General features: G+C 37.3%; 1 protein-coding gene across 1 annotated transcript; it reads left to right on the top strand.

The window, feature by feature from the left end:
* Positions 1 to 10470: 10470 nt before the first annotated feature.
* LOC133795220 (uncharacterized) lies at positions 10471 to 13477 on the top strand. The gene is made up of 4 exons (XM_062232676.1): positions 10471 to 10501; positions 11005 to 11299; positions 11483 to 12222; positions 12321 to 13477. The coding sequence occupies exons 1-4, from the start codon at positions 10471 to 10473 to the stop codon at positions 13475 to 13477; spliced, it is 2223 nt and encodes a 740-aa protein (XP_062088660.1).
* The last annotated feature ends 9488 nt before the right edge of the window (positions 13478 to 22965 follow it).

Here is a 22965-nt window from a genome sequence, read left to right on the forward strand (position 1 = left end):
TAACTAAAAAATCATGCTCAACTCGATGGTGTTCGATGCTACCTCGATGGAGCCTTCAAAATCAAGATTTTCATAAAAAAAGATGTTGCTCGATGGTGGTTTGATGCAATTTTGTAAGAGACATAATTTTTCACTCGGGTGTCCGTTTGTGATGATTTTTTTTATTTTGGGTATTTTTTTTAGATTTACACATTTTAGATGTTCACATACACATTTTCAAAGTTTAGAACTTGAAAACATACCAAAACATATCTTGAACATGAGATATGTTTTGCATTTGTCATTTTTTTTTCAAGATTTACATTTCCCAAATGTGTATATAGACATCTTAAACGTATAGATCTTGAAAAAAATACCCAAAATAAAAAAAAAAAATTACTCCAAACGGACACCCGAGTGAAAAAATACGTATCTTGCAAGAATCGCATCGAACACTATCGAACCACTATCGAGCAACATCGATTTTTTCATGAAAATCTTAATTTTGAAGGCCCCATAAAGCTGACATCGAGCACTATCGAACCACCATCGAAATACGTCGATTTTCTGCAGATTTCAAAGTTTCAGATATAAAAAAAATTATAAAAAAAATCCAAAAATCATACCCAAATCTATTCGAAATATAGTATTTTAGTGTCCTAAGTGAGGAATTCTTGTCGTTACATTGATTTCTATTATATTTTACCTTACCTATAAATTTTTTTTCTAGAGAGGGAGTTGAGAAAATGGGTTAAGGGGAGAGAGAGAGAATAGAGAAGAGGAAGTGAATGGGAAAAATTATGAGAATGGTATTTTAGGTATTGTAAAAAGAATTGACATTTTTTTGAAATAATTTAAATGGCTAGCATTTTTTTTTACTTAGAACCCATCATTAAGCATAAAAACTCAAATTTCCCATTATATATTCCCTATTTTAATTTGATATTAGTAATTTTAGAAAAATAATTATATAAGAATTACAACTAATCTGATCAGAAATTGTCATTCACATCCCATCACTCATTAACTATGGTTGTGTTTGATAAAATTTTTGTTTTTTAATTTTTTAAAAACAAAAATAGAAATATGATTTTATTTTTGTTTCTTTATTTTTAAAAAATAAAAATATGTTTGGTAATTATTTTTGTTTTTTGTTTTTAAAAATAAAAAATAATAAACGCGTTTGATAACTTTTATTATTATTTTTTGTTTAACAATATGAGGTGATGATTTGAAGAAGAGAAGAAAAAAAAAGTCGAAAACGGTTTAAAAAAAATTTGAAAGTGAAAAATTTTTATTTTCAAAATTTAATGAATTTTAATTAAAATTTTAAAATAATAAATAAAAATAAAGTTACCAAACACATTTTATTATTAATTGTCAAATTTTTAATTAAATAAATAAAAAATTATTTTTTTAATTGTTACCGAACATACCTATATCACAATGCCCTACTTTATTATTCGTTCATTTTTATGCAAGATGTCTCAATTAAATTATAACACAAAGCTAATGAGATTGAGGTTTTAGCCAAACCAACATGGTCATAGTCTTAATAAGCTTTTTATGTTCGTGTTATGCCTCGTATTACCATACACTTGAAAACATATGCTTTTTATCTTAAAATATTATTTTTCTATGTACATGTATGTTGAGAAAAATATGCTTCGGGCATAATATGAACATAAAAAGCTTAAGGAAAAGTTTGGTGTTTGATTTCTATATGTTAATGGGAGATTTCGTTAACAAAAAAAAAAAAAAACTAGAAAATGAAAGCAATATTATGGATATTATGTGATTCAACTTAATAATTAAGTTTAGTTCACGAGTCAAATGTATTGACTTAAGAGCTTGCACGAGCTCAAACCCTTTCTGAGTTTGCAATTTGACATCGTTTTTGCATGGATATGTTGCCTTGTCATTACAATTAATCCCAACCCTACTTGTAATGATCTGATTTTTAACTAATAAATTCATTGGGCCCCACATGAGTATTCCAGTAAATAAACAATGTTAAAATAACTTATGAAAACCAAACGTTAAAAACAAAACTTTAGATTGAAATAACTTAAATGCATTACAAAAAACACATGCACTAGCTTGGGATCTCATATTAAAAACAAAACATCTTTAATGTCTTAACTTAAATAGAATAATATATTTTTCAAAGAAATTGATTGAAATAAACACGGCTAAAAAACAAACTAAATTTGAAAACAAAACGGAACCCTAGACACCTCCAACCCATCATGTTGGTTGATCATAGTACACACACCCAAGCTGAGATCCTGCCAACCCATCACCACCAAACGACTAAGCCTTGCATTTAACTACACTACATAATTAACTGATGAGCTAACTCCTATTAAGGAAGCAAAAACAATTACATATGTCATCAATAATCATATCAATCACATCACTAAACTAAACTACAAAACTATGCATACTATCATTCAGCAGACACTGGTCATCGTGAATAATAAACTATGTGATGTACCAACCTCTTGGACTTATTAGTCGAACTGGAACACATTTTTCGCGCCCTGGATAGCCAAGACCGCTACACTGTGTGTTTATAAATATGTAGGACTTGCTAATCAAGTCATTTAGTTAAAACGTGATACTAAAACCACCAATGAACTAGGGTTAAAAGGTTTTGGTCTCAAAAGTGTACATTCTATATAACAAAATATTTTATACATGGGATCCCAAAAAGGAACAGCGTTCGAAAGTCAGTTTACAAAATTTCCAAGGTTTAAACAACTATTAGCCATTCTAAGGCAAAACAGACATTTCTGGTTCCCCTGTTCCTGTCTTCCCCTCAACCGTGGCGGCTGAGCAGCTGGTCATGTACATTCAGCTCACAGAGCTCTCCAAGTCAGGGCTGATCAAGCTTGCCCTTGCCTTTACCTGCACCACAGTAACGACCCAAAATCACTAATATGGCTTAAGAGCCTTGATTAATGTGCCGGGAGGGCATAATTGGTTTATGTGTGTGTGAATTTATTGATTTAATGCATGATTACATGATAAGCATGCTTGTATGATTATATGATTATAGATGTGGTTAAATGTTATACTTGTGAGAACCACATTATTATGTGGGTAAATCTGCAGCAGGCGACTTGAGGCGATCTTAGGGAGCTAGATAGCAGGAAAATCACAATAGGGCTTAATATTTGACTTTGGACAAGTCAATGGGTGTTTCAGGTATCAAGTGGTTATTTAGATTACCGAGTTATGAAAATAAATAGTTGGAGATATATTTGAGGTTAGGAAGTCTAGGTGGGAATATTGGGGAATTTTACCATTTTGCCATCGAGGACGTTTCCGGTACCCCGAGCCTTGGGATTAACTTGATTGCTTAATGATAGACTTAAGAAGATTTTAGAAAACTGTGGAATATAGCAAACCGACCCTCTCTTCCTTTCTCTCTTTCTCTCCCAAAGAAGAACACAGAAACTTAGAGGTTTTGGCTGGAAATCTAAGAATTGAAGCTGGAGTTTAGAGGATTAGCTCAAGGATTATCAAAGGAACTTAATCAAGGTTGAGGTAAGCATTGAATTCCATTTTCTGTGGTTGAAATTATGTGTTTGTGAGTGTGTTCTAAGAGGTTTTGGGTTTTTGGATTTGAAGATTAAATTGAGGCTGGAACCTTAGAAGTTAGGCCAGAAAACTCTTGGAGGATTGGTTCTGCAACTGAGGTAAGCTCTAATTTAAGGTTTAAAGGTTGAGTTATAGTGTTTCCATGGCTGGGTTTTGAGTTCTTGAGTTAGAATGTTGAAGTGATTGAAGTGGGTTTTGATGGGTTTCTAGTCTAGGTTTCAGCTGGGTTGTGTTGTTGGAATCTTGTGGGAAGTTTCTGGGTAATTGAGTTGTGGAATAGGGGTAGTTTTGAGTGAGTTTGCATGAGGTTTGAGAGTTAAAAATTGAGGTTTTTCTGGGTTCAAAGGGGTCGGGTCGCGACATAGTTCTTGGTGAGCTGCGGCCCTTCAAAGTTGATGTGTGCTGAGGAAGGAGGGCGGGCCGCGACATGGTCTGAGTAGGGCCGCGACTATAATGCCCCAAATTTCCTAATAAGGTTGAGGACCTTGACTAGAAGGCCGGGAGGGCCATGATTGATTTATTATGCTATTTAATGATAATATGCATGTTTAGGTGTGTTAAATATGCATGTGAACCCATTTGTGATTAATTGGGTGATTTTCATATTTTGGCCATTTCAGGCATTTTTGGCATATATGTGAAATGGGCGTGGTGCTTTATTATTGTTTGGTTATACCAGGGTTACTCAACACAAGACGATCCTAGGAGGTAAGCTAGTGAGAAAGTCACAACGGGATTTAAGCTTGACTTGGAGTAAGTCAAGGGAATATTTAGAGCATTACCGGGTTATTGGGTAATGAGAATTAATATTTTGTGATAAATTGGGAGTTAGTAAGACCAGGGGGAAATTTTGGAAGTTTTGACTATAATGTCCCCAGGGGTGTTTTCAGGACCCCGAGCATTAGGTTTTATTGGAAGCTACTTAAGCTTGAAGTAACCTTTTAAGAAATAAAAAGAACGTTTTGTACGTTCTCTCTCCCTAAAAGTTCCATTTTCGTCTCCCGATCGCATTTTCAAAGATAACTTGAGTTCTAGGACTCGGATTCAAGCGAAGATCGAGGCCTAGCAATCCTAAGGAGAATTAGAAGCTTATTAGCTGGAGGATTTAGTTGGAAACAACTCAATCAAAGGTAATCCAAGTTTAAGTTTTAAGTTTTTAAGCTTGAATTGGACTTTGTGAATCGTTGAGTTTTTAGTTTGTTTGAGCCTTAGGTTTTGGACCATTGGGGAGTTTGGGAACTTTGATTTGATGATTTGGGAATGTTTAGACATGTTTTTGGGAGGTTTTAAAAGGTTAAAAATGAAGAAAAATGGCTGCCCTGAAGTTGGGCCACGACCCTGTTCTTGGGCGCCTCGGCCCTTGCTCGATGAAGCAGGTGCCCTGTTCTGTTCTTGCTGGGCGCCGCGGCCCTTGGTGTTGGGTGCCGCGGCGCTTGCCTCTGGTTGTGCTGGGGGCCGCGGCTCAAGGTTCCAGGGCCGCGGCTCAGGCAGGCTTTTGAGCCCGTTTGGGTGTTTTGACCCCGAGAACATGGTTTTAGGCCTCGGGATCATTCCTGTAACGCCCCAACTCCTGGGACCGTTACGGTGTGCCTTGTAAACAGTGCTAAACTCGCTAATCGAGTCATTTGGCCAAAATCGTGAACTAAGTATGATTAGCGGTTTAGGGATTAAACATCTTGGTTAGGGTGTAACGTTTCACTAGAACGTTTAATATATATATTGGGATCCCGAAAATATAAATTTCAGAGTTTATTACAGAAAATATTTACAACAGGCCGTTCTAAGCGGCAAAACAGGGTTCAACCCTAGTTCCACTTTAAACCTCGACCGTGACGGACGAGCAGCTGCATATGTACACGTCATCACCTAAGCCCTCCAACTCAAGGATGGTCTAGCTTCCTCTTGCCTTTACCTGCACCACATAGCACCCGTGAGCCGAAGCCCAGCAAGAAAACATAACACTATACATAAACATTATCAAATGATTATCAATATAATCATACTGAGCATAAAACTTTCAAACCAATGAGTGAGCATCACATGATTCAAGAGAGAGAGTGGCTGCTAGGTAAGCCACTAGCCTCCAAGCACTTATTTCATCCATCGACCCTCAAGGTCGGTTTGGCATTAATGCTCTTTGAGTCATTCAATGCTGATGGTCGATTAGATCTAATCTCCGTTGGCTTGCGTGAACCACGATAAGACCGTTCTGACTAATGAGTCAGCGCTATGTGACCAGTGTCCAGTATCACTGCCGAACCTGACTAATAAGTCACAGCTTTACAGCTGATACTAACACATTTGCCAATTCTGACTGACGAGTCAGTGCAACGTGACCAGTGCCCAGTACCACTGCCGAACCTGACTAATGAGTCACAGCTTCACAGTTGATCCTAGCACCTTTGCCAAATTTGACTAATTAGTCAGTACCATGCACAAGTAAGCAATGCTATCAATATGTATCATATGCCAATTATCCAAGAATAGGGCATTCAACATGCTTACTAAACAGTTGCCAGCATAATCATGATCATGCACAAACTCAGAGACTCAAACTCTGGCCAATCTCATATTCATCATTCATGACATGCCCTAATCATATGTTTCTCGTGCATCACATGCATCACACTTAATCATCCAACATGCCTTAATAATAATCATATGCAAATGGGCAAGCTTGCCAGGAATTCATTATGCTATCAATGTTTACATTTAAACATCCAACATGCTTCAATCATAGCCATGCATGTCACATATGGAGTGTAATTTTCTTACCTTGGGTTCGAGCGAGAATTAATAAAAGAAACGACCTTTGAGAACGATCAGTCCTTTGGTCCTTTAACGGTCACCTAGTCATAACCAAATATAAGGTATCATTAATAAAAATGATCAACATAAGTTCCCAAATCAATATCTAGCCTCCGGGACATCAATCCCCACTTAACCGGGTACTAGGTACAACCTCGAGGCCTATGGCTTGAATCCCCAAGCTTAAGACATGTTTTTGGGCTAAAAGGTCACTAAGGGCCGCGGCCCTCCTTGGCCATGCCGCTGCCCGCCCCTCAAACAGAGGCGCCCAAACCCAGCATCCTCCAAGGGCCGCGGCTCTCCCTGGCCATGCCGCGGCGCAACCTCCAGTCCAGCCAAAACCCCTGTTTTTCCTCCCCTAAGATTTCTCTTGAAACCAACCCTTCAATCTCAGTTTAAACACCACTCAAACCTCCAATACAATCCTTAAACTTGTTCTATATCACACCCTTAGCAAAACCCAAGACAAACCCCAATTAAAACTTCATCAATTTAAACAAGCCACCATAAAAACACAAGCTGAAAACTAACACTAAAACAGGGTATAACCAGAAAGTTAGTGGATAAAAATCACCTCAAGCACGATTTGAATCCTTCCCAATGGCTGAACTCAAGCTAAACCTCCCCAAACTTGACTCCCTAGCTTGCTTCCCCAAGACAGGCTCTCAAAACTTAAAGAAAAGGGTGAAGGAGAACTTGTACGGGAAGAAAGGGAGAAAGATGAAGATAGGCTCTGTTTTATTTCTGTATTTTCTACAGCCTTCATGTCATATATATCCAAAACCCTAAATGACCAAAATACCCTTAAGCCATCAAAAGCCTCTAAAACCATTTCAAGGGTAAAATTGGTACTTTCCGCTTATCCCGTTAATCATAATTAATGCTTCCCAAATCCCGCTAATCTCAATATACTCAAACACCAATAATTCATATCCCGTTACCCTAAAATCTCCGGTAACGCTATAATCATTAATATCACCCCGAGACTCACCCCGAGCCCCGAACTTAATCCCATTATGACTAGACCGAAAACTTGCTTTCCCATGATCGTCTCACGTCGAAAGGCTCGAACCAATCCACATATAATGTGGTAAAATTATAATTCATCCATATGCATAAAATTACACAATCACGCCCCCAACGGCCAAATTACCAAAATGCCCTTGCATTTAAAATATGAGCTCATATGCATGCATTCACCATCATATAATAATATAATTCACATAAACATGTATATAGTCATTAAATATCATAATAAATCAATTATGGCCCTCCCGGCCTCCTAATCAAGGTCCTAAACCTTATTAAGAAATTTGGGGCATTACAATTCCTACTACCATGATTAGTGAGGATTGATGTCTTGGAGGCTAAGTTTTAGTTCAAGGGTTGGTTTTAGAACTTGAACTCATTGGATCACCATTTGTAGTTGTGACTAGGTTATCACTAGAGGCTTGGGATCAGGATCGTGCTTGTGGCTCATTTGTTGGTAACCTGTGCTTGGACTGAAGGTAAGAAAATTGCACCCCATGTGTGACATGCATGGTTATGTTTGATGCATGTTGGATGTTTAAATGAAAACATTGATATTATAATGAATGCTTGGCAATTTTGCCCATTTGCATATGATTATTATTGAGGCATGTTGGATGGTTAAATGTGATGCATGTGATGCACGAGAAACATGTGATTAGGGCATGCCATGAATGATGAATATGAGATTGGTCAGAGCTTGAGTCTCTGTGTTTGTGCATGATCATTATTATGCTCGCAATAGTTAAGTAAGCATGCTGAATGTTCTACTCTTGGATAAATGACATGTGATACATATTGATACATATTGATAGCATTGCTTACTTGTGTATGGCTCTCACTAACTAGTCAGAATTGGCAAAGGTGTCAGTTTCAACTGTGAAGTTGTGACTTACTAGTCAGGTTCGGCAGTGGTACTGGACACTGGTCACATTGTGCTGACTCACTAGTTAGGACGGCCTTAGCGTGTTCCACGCAAGCCAACAAAAATTAGATCTAATCAACTTTCTGCATTGGATGACTCAAAAAGTATTAATAGCATTGCTTAATACTTATTGATATGTGATACATATTGATACATATTGATAGCATTGCTTACTTGTGTATGGCTCTCACTAACTAGTCAGAATTGGCAAAGGTGTCAGTATCAACTGTGAAGTTGTGACTTACTAGTCAGGTTCGGCAGTGGTACTGGGCACTGGTCACATTGTGCTGACTCACTAGTTAGGACGGCCTCAGCGTGTTCCACGCAAGCCAACAAAAATTAGATCTAATCAACTTTCTGCATTGGATGACTCAAAAAGTATTAATGCAGGACCGACCTCAAGTTCGATGAATATTAAAAAGCACTTGTCTAGCCAAGGGCTAGCCATTTAGAGCCAGGGCCAGCGATGTAATAACCCGAATTTTTTTTATTATTTATTGTGTTTTATGTAAACATTATTCTGTGAATTAATTTTTTTTTATTTTAAGAGTATGAATAATAATTAAAATAATAATTGGTGAATATTATTTTAATTAAAGAAAAGTGAGTTGATTGCTTTAGACCATAGTGTGGGGATTTAGATGTGAAATAAATCTAAAATGGACATCTTGTTCAAAGAGTTTTAGTATATGATTTTATGTATTTGGAATCCACATAAAATCATAGAATCAGTTTAGACTATGATTTTGTGACTTATTCACTAAGAGTCTATGAATAATTCAAGAGGAATTTTATAGGATTAAAATCATGATTTTATGTTGAAAGGACTCACATAAAATCATAGACATAAGTTAAACCAAAGTTGCATTTTTGGTGTTTAGACTATAGTTTATATTTACCATTCTTAAGCTATAGTTTTAATGTTGTATTTTGAGAAGCGTGCGGTGGTGTGTTTGGTTGCACACATACTTATTGGAGGGAAACACAATTTAAACAGCTATGGCAGTTTTTAGAGGTTACCAGGCAGGGAATTAGAACCGTTGTCTTTCTTCATTATTGTTAGCCATTTTTGAACGTGAGAGGATAACTGTGAGAGATTAGAGACAGAGAACACATTGTGTTCTTGTTTTGTACGTTCACTTCGGGTCCAAGAAGAAGGAATCAAAGGTGAGTTTTCTTTGGTTTTTCTTTGGGTTACATTCCTTAGAGCCTATGTTTTGATTGTAGAAGAAAGCAAGAGGAAGAAGGGAGAGTTATTGGGAATTCGGTACATGAATAGTCAGAAGAAAAACGTAAGTTCGAACATACATTTGCGTTGATTTTTCTCTTAGATTATGAGTACAAAATTTATGTCAAATAGTTTTGTTGTGTTCATAGTGTTGTCTACTAAGTTGAGGAGAAGAAGAAACCACCAAGAACCGGCCACATTAAGAGGTATATATTCATAAATTTCCTTAGTAGTTTACGGTACCGATTGTTCTTCATTTATGTTCTTAGGTTGGCTATGGATTTGTGGGCTATTTTGTATGGATCTAATTAGTGTTTTGGGTCTAGAAACAAACATTAAGGGGTTGGAGATAGTTTAATATATGTGGTCTTGAAGTTTGAGATGATTTGGTGGTGGTTGAAGAATTGTGGAAATCATAGGTGGACCTACCTATTACCCAGGAGGGGCAATTGCCCCTGCTGACTTTTCCAAATCCCTTTTAGTTATTTGCTAAAAATATAAAACTTTAATGCTAATTACTTCAATCACGTGTAGTGCCCCCCTCAAATATCTCAAAAAGTAACTTTCTACATAAATTAAAAATAATAATATAATACTTCAAAAAAAAATTAATATAATAAAATAAACTCTTAAACTTCTATCAATACACATCTTTCCACTCACACCACCTTTTTCTATCTATCACTAATCATTATCAGACTATCACACTTCTCTATAATCCTACAACTCTCTCTCTCTAATCTTTATTATTTTTTTTTATCTTCTAACATATCACTTATCAGTTCTTTATCTTCTAACACTTCTCTATAATGCTATTTACTTCTAATCTATTCCCTGTACGAATCTTTTAACTCAAAGTCTCAAAGACTAAAATCTAAACCTACTCCAAGACTCCATGACTGGATCTGGGACCACATTTTCAAAAGGTAAGTTTATAATATATAATATAATATTTTACTTTTTAGAATATTTGATGCTTAGACATTGGAGTTATCTTTAATTCTTTATCTACATTGCAATTGTCAATAGGTTTTAAATGGACATTATTTTTTTTTTTCAGTTAGTTTCAGATGGGCTTTGAATTGAAATGCATGCCCATTTTTCTTATTGTTTTGGAAAATTTATTTTTGATTACTTATCCTAAAAAAAGCCAATAAATTGGACAAGAATAATATATAAATATAACAGATCATAGATTGGATTTATATTAATAGACAAATTGACATTAATTTATTAACAATTAATATATATATATGTAATATGTTTATGTTTATGTGCTATATATATTTGCAGCTTTATAATTATAATTATGCCTCATTGTCCATGTTTCTTCTATAAACAAATTATTCAATATAGACCATTATTAATATATTTTACAGATAATAATTTCTTGTTTTATAAATTTATTTTTATTTCATATTTGAAACAGGTATGGAAAGATATTATAAAAGAATTGATCCAAATTTATCACATCCTCCGGCACCGAAAGTAGATATTGATTGCAGTACAAAAAGCCATTGCAGTACAAAGAGACATTGCATCTCAATTGATATGAGTGATCTTCCTACTGATCCTGGACTGGGAATTCCAATTTCAGATTATAGCCTGAATATTCAAGATCAAATTCGAAGACATTATTTTCAGCAAGGGCCTTGTCAACCAAAAATTCATAAATTTCTTCCGAAACTTTTTGGAGGCGTGGAGCGTCGGTTCAACATTGAATGGTATGATCAATTTCCTACTTGGTTAGAGTATAGCATCGATAAAAATTCCGCATTTTGTCTATATTTTTATCTTTTTAAGCAAAATAATGGAAAACAAGGTGGTGGTGAGATATTTGTTAGTAAGGGTTTTTCAAATTGGAAGAAAACATAAACATTTGCAAATCATGTTGGAAAACATGATAGTTCTCATTACGAATGTTACAAGAAATGTGAAGCCTTGATGAATGAAAAACAACAAATTCAACACATTTTTGTCAAGAAAAACGACAAAGATCGAAAAAGTTACCGTGTTCGATTAACTGCATCAGTTGACAGTATTCGATTTCTTCGACGACAAGGTCTTGCATTTCGTGGTCATGATGAGTCTGAAGATTCTAATAATCAAGGTAACTTTCTTGAACTTCTAAATTTTTTGGCTGATCATAATGATGAAGTTAGTGTTGTTGCTTTGAAAAATGCTCCTGAAAACCTTAGATTGACTTCCCCAAGGATTCAGAAAGACATTGTAAATGCATGTGCTATTGAAACAATTGATGTTATTATTAAAGACATGGGAGATGCTGTATTTTCTATTTTAGTTGATGAATCTCGTGATGTATCTATAAAGGAGCAAATGGTTGTAATGTTTCGTTATGTGGACAAGAGAGGGTATGTGATTGAACGATTCATAGGCATTGAACATGTTCCAAATACAACAGCAATCTCACTAAAAATAGCAATTGATAAGCTATTTTCAAAGCATTGGTTGAGCATATCTAGACTACGAGGTCAGGGATATGATGGAGCTAGTAACATGAGTGGAGAATTCAATGGTTTGAAGAGTATTATCATGAAGGAGAATGAATGTGCTTTTTTTGTTCACTGTTTTGCTCATCAGCTTCAATTAGCACTCATGGGTGTAGCCAAAAAACATGATTTAATAGGTATTTTCTTTTCTTGTAATTATATATTAATACTTGTTATTTAATAAACTATGTAACTATGTTTTCATTTAATGATTTGTATTTAATAAAAAAATTAGGTACTTTTCTCACTGTGGTATCCAATGTGGTGAATATTGTTGGAGCATCATCTAAGCGTCGTGACATTCTTCGAGAAAAACAAGCTCAGAAAGTCATTGAAGCCTTAAAAAGTGGACAACTTTCAAGTGGAAAAGGCTTAAATCAAGAAAATGGGATTAAGCGTCCATGTGATACACGATGGGGATCACACTTTGGCACTTTGGTAAGCTTCACTATCATGTTTTCATCTATCCTTGATGTACTTGAGGAAATTACAAATGATAGTTTGAATAGTGACCAAAAATATGAAGCATCTATTATGTTACAAGTGGTGCAATCATATGACTTTGTGTTTAGTTTGCATTTGGTAAAAAATATACTTGGAATCACAAATGAGTTGTCGCAAGTCTTACAAAAAGGTGATCAAGATATTGTGAATGCCATGGATTTAGTTAAAGTATGCAAGGAGCAATTACAAATAATGAGAGATAATGGATGGGATTCCTTAGTAGAAGAAGTTTCTAAGTTTTGTGTGGAATTCAATATCGATGTTCTAAATATGGATGGAATGTATTGTGCTCAAGGAAAATCACGACGTAGAGCTCCGAAGCTTACAAATTTTCACTATTTTCGTATTGATTTTTTCAACAGTGTGATAGATTTACAACTACAAGAGCTAAATAGTCGTTTTAATGAGGCTAACATTGAGTTGCTACTTTGTGTAGCATGTTTGTCTCCAAATAATTCTTTTGATGCTTTTGACAAGGAAAAGCTAATTCGTCTTGCTCAGCTCTATCCTCATGATTTTTCTGCAGTGGATTTGAGGATACTTGAATTTCAACTTCAAACTTATGTTGATGATCTGCGTTCACATACTGAATTTTCAGAATTGAAAGGAATTGCTGACCTTTCAAAAATATTAGTGGAGACAAATAAACATGAGGTATATCCATTGGTATATTTGCTTATTAAATTGGCATTAACACTCCCAGTTGCAACAGCTTTAGTAGAAAGGGCATTTTCAGCTATGAACATTGTGAAAAATCAAATGCGCAACAAAATGGGAGATGAATGGTTGAATGATAGCTTGATTGTGTATCTTGAAAAAGATATATTCAATACTATTGACAATGAGACTATTATTCATCATTTTCAAAACATGAAAACTCGTCGATGACAACTTTAAATATATGTGTTGAATGATTGCTTTATTTTGTTAACTTTTTGGAATATTGAGAATGCTTTTTAAGCATCGGTTTGAATGAGTTTGTAATCAATATTAACTTTTTAAATATTTACACAGTAAATTAGTTTTTTTTTTGGCATTGAGAAATTTTTTTTGTTAGAAATTTTTTTTATGCCCCCCTAGTATCAAATCCTGGGTCCGCCACTGGTGGAAATGGGTGGCCGTGCATGGGGAATACCACTTTGGGTGGTCACGCGTGGAGGCCGATGGTGGGGCTAGTGGTGGCCGAAGTGATGAGCATGGTGGTCTATGGAGTGAGGTCGTGGCTGCCATGGTGAGAAACCTTGGTTAGGACGGTCATGGCTGAATGTGTATAAGGATGAAGATGATGGGGGTAGTCACGTGCATGTAAGAGCATGTGTCCAAGTAGTTACTAATGGTTACTGATTAGTAACCAAAAGGACCAAAAATGGGAGTTGGTCCCAAAACTTTAGAATTTTATCGCTAGGCTCGGGATTAGGTACCCCAAAGTCTACAAACTGATATTTGAGGATCAAGGTTTAGAAAATTTATCTAAGTAATATCTAAGATTAATGATTTACGAGCTAGGCTCGAGAATTATTATTTAAGCTTCAAGGAAAATTCTAAGTTCGGGAATTAGTTTCAAAGTTTAGATTTGATGACTTAGAACCTAGGAAATATTTTCAAGGACTTAGAAAATATTTTAGGAAGTACAATATTACCGATTTTAAGTCTCAAGGTCAAGAGGTGGGCTCGGGGCTCGTGAATTGGACTCGAGCATCGGAAAACAGAATTTTAAGAAATAATTGGAGTTTTGACTTGAAATTTCGGACGTGGTCTAGGATAAAATTATTATAGGAAATAATAATTTTCTAAGTCGAGTTCGGGATTTTTGAGAAGGGTATTATGGTCATTTTACCCCAAGGGCTCGGGTTTGGACCAGGGTCGGGAATTTTAGTTTTTGACTTTTAAATTCCCTTATTTATATTTAAAATCTTAGTAAAGCATAAACTAAGAAATATTGTCCCAATATGATTATACGGTCTAAACGCGATCGGAAATACTCACAAAGATATAATTCGCGAAAGCTAAGGACAAGAGGTAAGGAAGTATACACCAAGAGTAACTTAGCTTGTTGTGATTCTAGTGAATTGTTTGCATGTTTGTAGATTGTTGGTTAAATTCTAGATGCTATATATGTGTGTGATTATATGGCTGGATGCGCATGATAGTACCCATCTATCGGGTTGAATGTGCTTAGTGCAGTAAAGTTATCATGAATGTATGTGCAATGTTTATGACTGTCAAGGGAAACCTTGTGAGAGTGGATCCCATGCAGCCGTGTAGTGGGGTTCGCCGTCCAGTTCGTAAAGTCATCGAGTTTTAGCGGAGATTACCCCTTTGGCACGGGATGTGAGTATTCTCTGGGCCGCGGAGGCCACTCGGGGATCATGACCCCACAGATAACTCGATGGCTCAGTACAAGGCCTTGTGAGGGCGGATTCCCCATGCAGCCGTACAGTGGGGTTATCCGCGAAGTCAGTAGAGTCATCGTGTTTTAGCAGAGTGTACCCCTTTGGTACGGGAGGTGAGGTTGCTCTGGGCCGTGGATGCCACACTGGGATTGAAACCCCACAGATAACACGATGGCTCAGTTATATGTTTTTAGTATGTTACGCAACACTTTGACTTATGTGAATATGCTAGACGTGTTGCTCAGTTTGCAATTTCTAGATATGCATTTCTGTTATGAAATGTTTGTTTTAAATAGTAGAATCATGAGTTGTAGCTAGCTTCCTTACTGAGCGTTATAGCTCATCAGTTACTCTGTGTGTGTAGGTAAGGGCAAGGCTTAAGGAGTAGTGCAATGAGTTGGAGGGGATTCTGTCTGAAGTATGCATACTGTGAAACAACCGACCTGCAGGGTTGTTAGGGTTCTCTTAAGTTTTCCGCTAAGTCTAGTAACAATTTTATCAATTTCATGTTTACTAGTTCTACTTAAAGAAGGCCCTATGGCCACAGACTATTTCTTAAGTTACGTTTAAACTACATTTTGTTTTTAAAACTATGGGATCCCATCCAAATACTATTTTATTTCAAAGTACTCCAATGTAAAATTTTCTAAAGTTTACTCTAAAGTTTATTTACTTTTTAACGTCCGATTTTTACCAAAGTTGACCGTAAGGGTCCAGTTGACCCCGGATAGTCATAGTCGTGTTCGGTGGGTCTAGTTAAGAAAATTCGGGTCGTTACAAGCGAGCCCCATGACTGTTAAGTCACATGGCTATGGGCACCGGCCCCACAGTGACGTGCTTGTCAGTCACTCATCTGATAAGAGCCATTGCAGGAAAGCCCAAGTAACGGTGTCGTTACACGGCTATGGGCACTGAGGCCCTAGTGACTTGTTGGTCAGTCACTCAGTATGGTTTACCAGAACCTCAAGTGATATTCACTCATCTGATCAGAGCTATGAGCTTTGTATGATCATTTTGATCATCATATGCATGGCTATGGGCACTGGCCCCACAGTGACGTGCTTGTCAGTCACTCAGCATGGTTTACCAGAGCCTCAAGTGTTGAGACACTCATCTGATTGGATTGACTTGATAGTCCTCCAATCAGAAGGGCAGGATTTCTTATCCTGGATACCCCAGCATTGTTTGAACTCATTTGCATGATGAATATAGCTATGTTTGCTAGGCATGCCAGATATGATTTGATATCATGATATGACTGTTTATGAGCATATGAGTTTTCTTGCTGGGCTTCAGCTCACGGGTGCTTTGTGGTGCACGTAAGGGCAAAAGGAAGCTGGACCATCCTTGAGTTGGAGAGCTTAGGTGATGAAGTGTACATATGCAGCTGCTCGACCAATACTTAGGCGAGGTTTGAAAGGGGAACTAGGGATAAACCCTGTTTTGCCGCTTAGAACGACCTGTTGTAAATATTCTCATGTAATAGACTCTGAAATTATATTTTTGGGATCCCAATGTATATGGTAAACGTTCTAGTGAAACGTTATATCTTAACCAAAATTTTTAATCCCTAAACCGCTAATCATACTTGTTATATTATTTTATAATATAATGTAATATTATATTCTTTTATAATATAATGTTTTAGATTAAATAAATGTGACATGGAGTGTCACATATTGTAACATATAATAGAGAGTTACATTATTTGGATATATGTGAAATATCCAAACATGTAACATATTTGGTGTTACAAATTCATCACAAATTTGTAACTCCTAAATATCACCCATTATTGTGTAGATTTGTTGTTACACAATATTGAGATGAATTTCTTAAAGCCATATGAGAAATGGCTGATAGAGATGTGATTTTAACTCCCATATTGTGTATGGAAGTTACAAAATCAAGTGGGAATAAATTGGAACGTTTTGGAAAAAACTGAAAAAATGTGTTGCTGAAATTGACTGAGGGCCGCGGCGCCTGGAACTAGCGCCGCGGCCCTAATGGTTGACAGCTTCTATAATTTCGGTTTTTTATCCAACTTTGAACGATTCCAACAGCTAAGTAACTCCAAAATCTCTATTTTTATTCCATAAAACACCCAATTAATCATTGGTAACAGCCATGGGGGTTGGTGGAATTTGAAATTCAAAGGGTGTCTCTAAACTCTATAAATAAGAGCCTAATGCTCACTTGTAAGACACACTATTTCTATCCACTAAAGCACTTGGCTAGAAACACCTTGAGGCTTGATAATTCCATAAAGCATTTCCAAAATCTGAGAGAGATCCCTTAGTGCTTGAGTTAGGGGGAAATAAGCTTTTGGACAAAGGTTTTAAACCTTGTTCAAGTTGGTGATCCCCAATCCTCTTCACTTAAGTTGTGTAAGTGAGAGTTTGTTTGTGGTTTATGTTCTTCCTTTTGTTCTATTGTTCTTCTTCTTATTCTCTTGTTTTATTTACTTGTATACTTTGTTTAAGAGTTGTAATCTCTTCATTTGGTCCAAACACTTTATTTTATTTGTAACTTTTGTTTTGAGTTGTATTTTACTATTCTCTTCTTCTTCATCATCTTCTTCATTTCCTTTGTTGTATTTGTATTTTCAATTATAGAGTTGTAACACTTTATTTAATCAATCTTGTCCATTGTAATATTTTGCATAGAGTTGTAACATTATCTTACCATTTCCATTGAGGCAATATTATTTTTCCTAACAATACTTAGTTACACATTTATGGCAAAATGACTCGATTAGCGAGTTTAGCACTGTTTGCAATGTGCACTGTAGCGGTCCCTAGAGTTGGGGCGTTACAGCGACCCTTAGTTGTTTTTGGGCATTGGGAGGTCTATGGTTGGGGCCATGCCGCGGCATGGGTGGCTAATGCCACGGCCCTTAAGGGATTTTGAGATTCTAGGCTTGAGAATTTAACCTAGGGTGCTCGGGATTGAATCTTTTACCATGTTTGGTGAAGTTCAATGTTCCGGAGTCTAGAACTTTGTCTAGAAGCTCATTTAGGATTGTTGATGGTATCCTTTATCTTGGTTGTGACTAGGTGCTAAGCTAGGGCTCGGGGATCGGATCGCGCTCAAGGAGCATCGCTCGTAACTAGTTCACTTGGAAGTCAAAGGTAAGAAAACTGCACCTGGTTGTGTATTTTTAATGGGACTAAGGGTTCCCTAATATGTATGCATTGAAAAGGATGGTATTATGCCATGTAAATAGTAAACCAACGGCTTAAGAGTGCCAAATGTTACACTTGCGCACAGGGCGCGGCTCGGCCACTGGTAGCCGAGGACAGCTTATTATGCATTGAGCTCGGTTTAAGCGGGCCGGAGTCAGTGGGGTAAACAGAGGGTGCGACCTAAGTTGTCGGCCCTAGTTATTATGTGATTTGCTGTTATTAATGATTGGATGCATCCTTGATTCTGATTACATGCTATGTGATTAATGTGGAACGTTAAGTGGTTGATCATGCTTGATGAATTATACTCTTGTTATGATTGTTGAGATGTGTATTATGTTTTCTTGCTGGGCCTTGGCTCACGGGTGCTACGTGGTGCAGGTAAAGGCAAGGGTAAACTTGATCAGCCCTGACTTGGAGAGCTCTATGAGCAGAATGTACATGACCGGCTGCTCAGCCGCCACGGTTGAGAGGATAACAAGAACAGAAAAGCTATAAATGTCTGTTTTGCCTTAGAGTGGTTGATGATAGTCTGTATTTTGGAAATTTTGTAAACTAACCTTTAAACATTGTTCCTTTTTGGGACCCCATATGTAAATTTGTTTAAGTATATGAAATGTATCTTTTGAGACCAAAACCATTTTATCCTTAGCACATTCATGGTTTAGTGACACGTTTTGACTAAATGACTTGATTAGCAAACCCTGCACCTTTATAAGTACATAATGTAGCGGTCCTGGCTATCCAATGCGTTACAACCACGTAGCACCCGTGAGCCAAGGCCCAGCAAGAAAACATAATATGCATCATAAACAACAATAACAGATGAATAATCCTTTAAGCATGATCAAACACTTAACACTCATATTAATCACATAGCATGTATTCAGAATCAAAGATGCCACTAAGCATTAATAACGATCAAGTTACATGATAATCAGGGCCGAAAACTTAGGGTGCACCCTCAATTTACCCCACTGACTCCGGCCCGCTTAAACCGAGCTCAGTGCATAATAAGTTGTCCTCGGCTACCAGTGGCCGAGCCGCGCCCTGTGCGCTAGTGTAACCTTGGGCACTCTTAGGTCGTGGTTTACTGTTTACATGGCATAATACCATCCTTTCAGAGCATACATATTAGGGAACCCTTAGTCCTATTACAAATACACAACCGGGTGCAGTTTTCTTACCTTTAATTTCCACGTTCATTGACTACGAGTGACGACTCTCGAGCACAATCCGCTTCCCGAGCCCTAGCTTAACACCTAGTCACAACCAAGGTAATGGATTCCATTAATATTCAAATAAAGGTTTCCGGGTACAATGCTAGCTTCCGGGACATCGAATTCCACCAAACACGGTGGTGGAATCGATCCCGAGCACCCTAGGTTAGGTTCACGCGCTTAAAATCCCCAAAAGATAAAAAATGCACCTAAGGGTTGTGACCCCTGAAACCTAGCCGCGACCCACCCCTGAAACAGAGGCTAAGCCTCTCTGTAGACAGACACGCGTCGCGGCCCTGCCCTGTGGCGCTGCAACACTACCCTTCGACCGAGCCTCCCTGGCTCCTTTGCTTCTATTAACCGAGATTTTGGGCAACTCTATTAATGAGTAATATTTACTGATAATAATCATGAAAATAGAAGATTGACAGGGGGTTTTTACGTGGTTGGGGCGTTAACTAGCCTTAGTCCACGAGTCTATATTATTAGAGCTTGAAGAAGCTTTTACAATGGAGTTTTCTCTCTATATTTTGACAGAGTTCCTGTCCTTTTTTTGTGGAAGGAGAGCCCCTTTTACAATGTTCTGTAGCTTATATTTATAGGCGTATGGGAATACCGGTTCTGGGCCGGATCCGATCCAGGCCCATCGGGGAAATGGATATAAGCGGCCTTTCTAGTGGAGGCCCAATACAAAAAGATACAAAATACATGAAATCCAAACCAGCTAAGGCCCAATAGGGTGACCGTAGAACTATGTCTCGCCCGACAAAACGGCGCTTTGGGTCTGATCACTTCGAGTCACGAGGCAGATTCAGGAGACAAGACCAGTCAGAGTACTTGGCTGCGCAGTCCTGACACATCGGCGTGCAATCCTGAGGTGGCCTTTTTTGCAGGTGAAAAGTGGGGGACAACGCCCACGTGGGGCGAGGCAGCGTCAGGATCCTGGACGCCTGGCCTCTTTAACCAGGGGCGAGGTGGTCCGGGTTCATTTACCTTTCTCCCGCTTCGTTTACCCTTGGCCCGGACAGTGCCAGGGGTCCGGGATCGGGACACGTAGGCCGCGGTGGTTCGAACGCCCTGTACGCCGCCCGGACTATCGTCGCGGAGGACGGACCCGGAGGGACATTCCGGACCCCTCCAACGGTCCCAGACATGAATCCACGGTCCATACCCTTTCCCTTGGGCACTCTCCATACCAAGAGGTCTTGGGCTTGGCTCGCAGGCTGACCTGGCCCCTGATAGTAGGCCAGGACGAAGGCCCCGAGCCCATGTAGGAAATGGGGATAACAGCTTCGTAGGGCTGTAGCGCTCTAGAACAAAGCCGCGGCCCAACCCTTCGTGCCCAGAAAAACCTCCATTTTTGACACTCAAATCTCACTCAAACTCCTCCAAAACTACCCCAACTCCACAACTCAATTACCCAAAGACTTCCCACACCATTCCAGCAACACAACCCAGCTGAAACCTAGACTATAAACCCATCAAAAACCTATTTCAATCTCTGAAACTTACTAACTTAAGAACACAAAAACCAGCCATGGAATTACCAAAATTCAGCCATTAAACCATAAATTCGAGCTTACCTTAACTGCAGAATCAATCCTCCAAGAGATTTCTGGGCTAACCTCCAAGGTTCTAGCTTCAGTTTAATCTTCAAACCTAAAACCCAAAAACCACTTAGAACACAACCAAAATCACAAAATTTCAACAACAGAGAGTGGGAATCATTCCTTACCTTAGTCCTTGATTGAATCCTTAATTAATCCTTGAATCCCAGCTTCAATCCTCAGAATTCCAGTTACAATTTCTAGTTCTGTGTTTTTCCTTTGAGAGAGAAAGAGAGGAAGAGGAAAGAGTCGGTCTAATTTGTTCTATGTTTTCTAAAGCCTCTTAAGTCTATCCTTAAGTAATTAAGTTAATCCCAAAGCTCGAGGTACCGGAAACGTCCCCGAGGACAAAATGGTAAATTTCCTCAATGTTCCCACCTAGACTTCCTAATCTCAAATATATCTCCAATTATTTATTTCCATAACCAATAGTCTAAATAACCACCCGATACTTGAAATACCCCTGACTTGTCCAAAGTCAAATATTAAGCCCCGTTGTGACTTTCCCACTATCTAGCTCCCTAGGATCGCCTCAAGTCGTACACTACAGATCTACCCACATAATAATGTGGTTATCACAGATATAGCATTTAACCACATTTACATTCATATAATCATACAAGCATGCTTATCATATAATCATGCATTAAATCAATAAATTCGAACATAAACCAATTATGCCCTTCCGGCACACTAATCAAGGTCCTTAAGCCATATTAGTGATTTTGGGTCGTTACAACATTGCTGAACTTACCTTCCCACATGAGAAACCTGCATGCTAGAACACTCAAATCCCAAACATCACACTAGCACAAGTAATTGGGCATACAAGCAATCACATAAATTTCCACGTTTCCTAAGTTACTTCGTGTGAGAACTTCCTTACCTTATCTCATCGCACACTGCTCACTTGAGGGATCACGACGCACTAGATCTTATACATGATCAAATACAATATCTCATTAAAATGAATTACTATTACTTAATTAGGAATCAAAGACCCATTAAAAACCTAATGCCTGAAACTGCACTCAATTCTAAGATCCTAAGATAAAATTACTAAAATACCCCTCACCCAAGACATTACCTAAATACCCCTACTCCGAAATACTTATTAATTAAACTTATCTAATTAGCATTTATCTAATAAATAATCAACATTTACTCCCTTAGCGTAATTAATTAAATAATATTTATACAATAATTAATTAATTAATATTCATTCTTATTCTAAAATTAATTAATAAATATCTCATCGTTTATTAATTAATTTAATATATATCTAATCTTTTATCAACTAATTTAAACTAATTTTTTAAATTTAATTAAAAATATTTAATTAAACTAATTAATTTTATCAACATGCCATTGGCTAAAAATGACCTTAATTAGATAAGTCTAGAGCCATTGACCTAAATCCTGATCCTAGGCTTTTTGGAAAATCTTAATTTTGAAATCTATAAACTACATAATGTTGACGACGTTTTTCGTCAGCTAAAAATAAGAGCAATTAATCAAATATATGATTCAGTAAGAAAAGAAGAACAAAAATTTTAATGTGGTTTAGCAGTTTAAAATCTGTCTACATCCACAAGTCACTTTTATTAAACTCTACGTGAAAGCTTTAAGGAAGAGCAATTTCACCGAGTGATTCTCAATACAAAATGGCGTGTCCATACAAATGATTATTCCTAGACTGTTTATAGGTCTGGTTACAAGAATTCTCCTTTAATCTTAGGGAAATTACAAGATACATATCGGGTCTAAATCGGGATAACAAATGCCATAGTATAAACGCAATCGATCGCATTTATCGTGAATAAACATCCCTAAACAATAGGGTTAATTACACGGTTTTGGACTAAACTGTTACAACTAACACTTGATTAGGTGTTAAACAACTAACTAATTAGCTAGGTGGCTATGGATCAATAATTAATATCACTAACACTGCCTCCTCGCTTGGTTGGT

The sequence above is a fragment of the Humulus lupulus genome, chromosome 8 (genome assembly GCF_963169125.1).
Source record: "Humulus lupulus chromosome 8, drHumLupu1.1, whole genome shotgun sequence".
Classification (NCBI taxonomy): Eukaryota; Viridiplantae; Streptophyta; class Magnoliopsida; order Rosales; family Cannabaceae; genus Humulus; species Humulus lupulus.